This window comes from Mastomys coucha, unplaced genomic scaffold, assembly GCF_008632895.1.
Source record: "Mastomys coucha isolate ucsf_1 unplaced genomic scaffold, UCSF_Mcou_1 pScaffold4, whole genome shotgun sequence".
Lineage (NCBI taxonomy): Eukaryota > Metazoa > Chordata > Mammalia > Rodentia > Muridae > Mastomys > Mastomys coucha.
Genome location: NW_022196910.1, coordinates 16,275,614 through 16,282,810, shown reverse-complemented (window position 1 = coordinate 16,282,810; position 7,197 = coordinate 16,275,614). Strand labels below are relative to the sequence as shown.

The window sequence follows — 7,197 nt, the reverse complement described above, 5'->3', positions numbered from 1 at the left end:
TATATATATATATATATATATATATATACACATATTTTTAAAAGGACCATATATCTGGTTCTGTAGAACATATGTGGGTGGATAAAGAGAATGATTTCAGTGTTTGAAGATAGAGTCTTGAGAAAGGAAAGGGGTTCACATCCAGTGTGTGGTGACAGAGGCCTTAAATAGCACTAGCAATACTTGTAAAATTTAGTGTTCTATTCCAGGTTTTCAGATTTAAAATGGAGCAAACAGTTAACAAGGAACAGAAATTAGTGTATGGTTTCACTGAAACTTTGCCAGATGGCTCTAAGGTTGAATCTGCCTTAAGTCTGTATGACTCACACATTTAGAGGAAACTCTTCTTAGTTGTTCAGTCACTGCACTCAACATTGAAGCAGTGTTTGTTCTTCAGTGCCCATTTGTGTTTGGAAAACAGAAACACATCCTGTGTGCTAGGCACTTGGCATACACCTTAGATCTGGTATGATGCAGAATTGTTCCTATTTTACAGATAAAGCAGACTCAGCAGATAAACTAAGGAGATACGGAATGTAGGTAATAAAACCAAGATTCAAAACACGTGCATTTCAAAGCTCAACAGATGCATGCGCGCACACTAGCATTCAGATTTACTTTGTAAACATCAACATTTAAACTCAGGATTTATTTTAGTCCGTATGATAAATCAACAGAACATGATCAGATTGAGACGGCAGGGGCTATGTGTCAGGCAGCATGTGCCTGCCAAACCCTATTTTTCTTAGTGTTCCAGTACTCAGGACCTTGAGAATAAAACCTTGTAGCTCTGTAAATTACTCTTCGACCATTTCCCAGCTATGTGCCATTGACCAGATGGAAGCTAAGGTGTAAATTGCAGTACCACTTGCCTAATATATATATCCCATACCAACTTTAAATATATTTTTGCATGGTATATATTAGGGTGTGAGGGGTCCACTTATCAGTATGCATAGATGTGAAGCTCATAGTTGACTCGAGCTCCATCTTCAAGCACGTTCCACCTTACTTTATGAGACAGGATTCTCACTGGACCTTGCCATTTCAAGACTGGCCAACCTAGACTTGCTAGACTGTCTCAAGCCCTGGGCTAGAAGATATGTCTGGCTTTTTACACACATGCTGGTTATAAGACATCGATCCTCATCCTTCCATACCAAACAATCCACTGAGCCACTACTGGCCTCAAGTGTGAATATATCCCAATGAAATGGAATGTCCAAATATGTAGATACTGGTATTCATATAAAAGCAAAAGCCTTTGCCCATTGAAAAGGTATTCATTTTGTTTTGATCAGTTGTACTGAGGATAACTGTGCATATGGAGGAAGGGGATTCCTAAAAAACTTAAACTATAAAATAAGAGGCAAGAACAAAAAGGTTATGAATCCCAAGCTGGCTATGGTGGTTACAACACAACCACAACTTCAGCACTTCAGGAACCAGACATGAGGATCATTGGGAGTGTGAGGCCAGCCTGGCGTTTAAAGATCCCATCCACTTAACACACATATGGCAGAGAAGGCTAGAGCCCAAGTCTCTACCAGTGTTTTTTTTCAAAGATTTTACTTATTTTATATATGTGAGTACACTGTTGCTGTCTTCAGATCATATTACAGGTGGTTGTGAGCCACCATGTGGTTGCTGGGAACTGAACTCAGGACTTCTAGAAGAGCAGTCAGTGCTCCTAACCACTGGGCCATCTCTCCAGCCCCAATGCCTTATTTTTAAATGCCAGTTGTCCAACTTATTGAAAGAAGTCCACAGTGTTAGTAAACATTTTGGACCATGCTGCACACTGTAGTTAAGCATGTGGTGGATTACAGGGTTCAGAAAATTCCTTGGAAGACAATCTTAAAACCTACACAGTATGTCTAATCTCTAAACTAGGAATATTTAATTTTTGCTACAGAACCAGTAAGTTTTTATTTTAGCCAATTTCATACCAAGGTAAATGAATGGAAGACACTAAAGACATCTTGTTACTGCTTATTAAAATTGCTTTTTATTTCTTTTCATGTGAAGCTTTTGTATTGTGTTGTGAACTCATCAAACAGCCATTTGGGATCGTTCTGACTGTATCCCTTATTTTACTGACACAGACAAGAGTTTATATAAACATTACTTTGAGTATCCATAACTACTTGAGCATAAAATATTTTTGGTTGGTTGGCTGTTTTTCTGTTTTGTTTTGAGACACAGTCTCAAGCAGCCCAGGCCAGCCTCAGACTCACCACAAAGCTGAACTCTTGGTCTCCCTACCTCTGTCTCCTGAGTACTAGGATTACAGGTGTGTGCCACCACACCTAGGTGTCTATGTTCCCAGTGTTGGCATTTCCAGATACAATATGATTTAGGACCCAAGTTTCTGACCCACAAGGCTGATTCTGAACCCTACCCTGCCTCACTGTATAGGGCCTGGCAAAGCGACATAGCAGAACCCCACCTTCCTTACAGAGTTCCTGTACAAAGTTCAGGTCAACATACAAAAATTCTCCTGACAAGTGTAAGTACTATAAAATAATATAAGTCAGTAACGTGAGCCAACAAAATAAACTAGTCAGTTAAGCAAAAGAAGACTATACACTCTATATTTCTAATCTACTTTGCTAAGACTAATCTTTGGAAAGCCTTAGTTCATTTTAAGGGGGAAAGAGTCTGAGCTAAATATTAGTGTTTGTACAAACAAGATGCAACCATTAATTTAAAAATAGGAGGGTTCCCCCTAAGAGTATACATTCTTTAATAGAACTGTATTTGAACAAGAATTCATACAAATAGAATATATACCTTAACACATGAAAACAAGGAAGAAATATTTTTACATTACATAAACCATTTGGGTAATTCAATCAAGCTAACCCTCTCACCAAATACTTGTTTTTTGTATTTATTACAAATATTGAAGTCAGGTCTGTATATGCCAGAATCACAAAGTTCCAACAGTCACAGGAAATACATCTGACTGGTTCCAATGAGTATGTGATGTAGCATTTGGTTCACAGGCGCTGATGTGAATGGACTCACTGCCTGCTTTTCAGCGTTTCAACTAACCTGGAAAAAGAAAGTACAATAGTTTAACAAAACTAACTTCTAAGTATAAAGCATGGATGGTGATAATAAATTTTTCAATGGAGGTAGATTACAAAAATTAATACAGATTAGAAGAGTATCTACCAAGTACCTATTGATATTTATTTATTCTGCTTTTTCTGAGACAAAATCTCAAGTAGCCCAGGCTAACTCTGAACTCACCAAGTACCCAAAAGTAGCCTTGAATTCCTGATTCTCTGACTCCAAGGTGTTGAGATTATAAGCAGGCATGGTCAAATTGAGTGCCAGGTATCTATATTCTGCTATTACTACTAGGTTGTACATATGTACCATTCAGAAATAAAAACTGATTTATATTCTCAACAAACTGGAGTCAATACATCTGCTGAACAATTATAGAGTAAGAGAGCAAGCACTGTATCACTGGTCTGGGGCAAGGGCATAGACCATTTTCGAGGTAATCGAGGTAAGGTCACGGATGACACTTGGGAATCTTTTTTCAGATGGAGGGGATTGCAGCAGAGTTTCACTATGTAACCTCAGCTGGCCTTGATCTTTCTAAGTAGACCAGGCTAGCCTCAAACTCAGTTATTGTCCAGCATAATCTTCCCAGGTACTGGAATGTAGTACCGCCATGCCTGTCAAGAATCCTAACAAGAAGCAAGCCTTAGCTTAATTTCTGGAAGACTCAGAACTGGATGGGGAGATAAATCAGAGCCAGCTTACCTAGTAACTGTAGTCAATGTGCTGAAAGGCAATGAAGACAGTGGGAGAAAGGCTAGAAGAGTTGCCAATCAGCTGCTATCTAAATGTCATCCTCCAGAAAATCCACACTGCATCCTAGGCCAGATGTTAACACACACTGGTAATCTCGACACTAAGGCTGAAACAGGACCTATCCTGAACTACATGCCAAACTCTTGCCCATAGGGAGCTTCCCTCATCCACACAGCTGCCTTCCAACATGTGATACTTGCCATTCCATTGCCTCATCAAGGCCAGTGCCTTTGGTTGCTGATGTTTTAAAGATCTGCCACTTCCGGTCCTTCAGGGCAGGTAACCCAAGAGCATTTGCCATTTCTGAGGGTGTCATGGCCTGCTCCATGTCCTGCTTATTTGCAAACACCACTAAAATGGCTTTTCTCAGCTCTTCTTCCTAAATAAAATGGAAAACAATTTCATTTCCTTTAATTAATTTGCACCCTTGAATTTGGGGGAAAAAAATCAATAAAGAAATTGTATTGAAGAATATATGTTTGTGTGTCCACATTCCTGTAACCAACTCTAATGAAATTAATTGGGTCATAAAGCAAAAAAAAAAGAAAGAAAAGACAGACATGAAGTGGAAGAGAAGCAGGGTGGGGAAGGAGGTGGGGGGGAGGGAGGGAAGGAAGCAGGGTGGGGAGGGAGCAGATGGAGTAGAAGTGGAACAAGGAAGGGATAAAGGGAAGTACACACACAAGAGACTTTATGGACACGCAAGAACAATGTCAAACCACGCTAGACACCTAGCGCATGCTAAATAAGACATAAGTGTTCAAAACACTAGAGTGAAAACAGCAATCTTGAACTGGAAGGCTGGGGGCAAACAGATCAAGACTGAGGCTATCCTAGGTAAGCAGCAAGCAAGTTCAGGTCAGCAGAGGCTAAAAACAAGACCCTGTCAAAAAGAAGGAAGAACCGTGAATCGTCCCTCAGTGAGTTCTTGCTAGTCCTGATTTCCTGTTTTATTTGTTGATATTTACCATATCTGAATTTGAGGGTTTGATTATAATTAAATCTGTTCTTTCATAAACCCTTCTTAAGTACATTCACCTACTTGTTCCTATGGCTAATTTCCATTTTTACACATTAGTTATTTCACTTAGAATTTATGTATACAAAGAAGGCAAAACATGGGTTGGAGAGATGGCTCAATGGTTAAGAGCACTGACCATTCTTCCAAAGATCCTGAGTTCAATTCCCAGCAACCACATGGTGGCTCACAACCATATCTGTACTGAGAACTGATGCCCTCTTCTGGTGTGTCTGAAGACAGCTACAGTGTACTTACATATAATAAATAAATAAATCTTTTTAAAAAAAGAGAGAAGGCAAAATCTAAACTCCTTTGTATTTGTTTTAAGGTCAACAATACAAATTGGCACTAGACCCACATTTTACATCACAGCGTCTGTTGATGGAAGAAGCTATTTCCTAACACTGTGACTTCCAGTTCTTGCTCTAACGGTGAGAGTTCAAAGCTACATCAGCATTCTACTGAGGCGCACCCCACTTTGGTTTTGAACAAGACTTTGAACTGTAGTCCAGGATGGCCTCATCTCATGATCCTCCTGTCTCCCAAATACCAGAATTAGAAGCACGCATCTGAAATTATAGGTCCACCTCTGGACGAGTTTATAAATCAAATCCTAATGTTGCAATTGACTTCATTAACAATCTTGTGCAACTCAAAAATTATAAATTGTAGTTAATAGTTGATTTCTTTGAAATGATACTTTATATAATGTGAACCAGACCTAAATAAAACTTGTTTTAAAAACCCATTATATTTAACAAAAATTGAAAAAAAAAAAAAAAAAAAAGGTCAAGAATTTTAAAGAGAGCAAAAAGTATAAGAAAGGGCTCAGAGGGAGGAAAGTAGAGGAGAAAATGATGTAATTGTATTATAACCTCAAAAAAACAAAATATTTAATTTTTTTAAATCCTTTATACCAAAAGCAATTTCACAGTTCCTTAAAACTAATTCCTTATACCCAGGCAAGCATGGTGGCACACACCTGTTATCCTATTACTTGGGAGGCTGAGGGAGGAATACTTCTATGAATTAAAAAACACTATGGGCTACACAGTAAAACCTTGTCTCAAAAAAAAAAAAAAAAAAAAAAAAAAAAAAAAGCCGGGCAGTGGTGGCGCACGCCTTTGATCCTAGCACTTGGGAGGCAGAGGCAGGTGGATTTCTGAGTTCGAGGCCAGCCTGGTCTACAGAGTGAGTTCCAGGACAGCCAGGGCTACACAGAAAAAACCTGTCTCCAAAAACCAAAAAAAAGAAAAAAATCTGTATACTTTAATTTGATCTAAGAAGCTCACCACTATGATGCTACATTGTAAAAAAAAAAAAAAAAAAAAAAAAAAAGTTAAACACGGGTTTAAAACTATTAACTTTGTGACTTACAACTCTGAAGCCATTACAAAGCTGGCAGTCCAAGAAAGTACAAATGCACAGTCCTGCAGAGAAAGCATTTACCTAGTGTGCTTTCTATGAGAACGCCCTCACCTAGTCTCAGTTACCTGAATATGGGCCCCACCGGTGAGTGCTGTCTGAGGACGGTTGGGATGTGTGGCCCAACTGGAGAAGGAAGTCACTGGGAGCTGCCTTTGAGAGAAATGGTGCCATTCAAGTTTCTCTCCCTGGTTCCTGCTTGCAGTGTAAGATATGGGTCCTCGGCCTCCCACATCTGCCCTGATGCTGTCACTCCACCATCCTAGGCTCTAACCCTCTGGAACCATAAGCCCCAATAAACTTTCTGAAGTTCCCCTGGTCACGGTGTTCTACCACGGCGATAAAAAAGTGACTAATGCACCTAATTACCAAGTAGCCTAAAACTGGTATTTAAGCATCAAATAACTGGGTAAGTTGGAATTGTAAAAAAAAAAAAAAAGAAAGAAAAAAAAGAAAGAAATATCCATTTAATTTTCCAGAGCAAATTCTATTTGACTGTTATGAAATGAATCAAAGCATAATTACTTTTAGTGCTTTATTTAATGAATGCTCTAAATTTACTTAGCCAGACAACATGTTATAAGTGAGCTCAGTAAATAAAATGCATCCAGTTTTTGGGCTAGAGGTATAGTTCAATGGTGGAAGTCTTATTTAGCATGTGCAAGGCTCTTAATCCAACCCCCAAAACCATTAAAAAAAAGAATTCCAGCACATAATGACCTTTAATCGCAGCACTTAAAAGGCAGAGCTAGGTAGATTTCTATGAATTCAGAGGTAGCCAGGGCTACACAATAAAACCGTATCTCAGAAACAAATACAACTGACCAGGTGGAGGTGGTGGCACTGGAACACTAGCATTGGAAGCAGAGGCAGGTGGGGTTCCAGGACAGCCAGGGATATACAGAGAAACCCTGTCA

The 7,197-nt window shown here is 39.1% G+C and overlaps 1 protein-coding gene across 1 annotated transcript in view; it reads right to left on the bottom strand.

The window, feature by feature from the left end:
* Positions 1 to 1,985: 1,985 nt before the first annotated feature.
* The window catches only part of Arl1 (ADP ribosylation factor like GTPase 1), a 13,018-nt gene continuing 7,806 nt past the window's right edge, over positions 1,986 to 7,197 (bottom strand). The window contains exons 5-6 of the mRNA XM_031350412.1: positions 4,035 to 4,213; positions 1,986 to 3,057 (exon numbers count right to left, since the gene is read on the bottom strand). Of these exons, the coding sequence (XP_031206272.1) occupies positions 3,027 to 3,057; positions 4,035 to 4,213 (210 nt within the window). The 3' untranslated portion in view covers positions 1,986 to 3,026. The remainder of the gene's footprint in view (positions 3,058 to 4,034; positions 4,214 to 7,197) is intronic.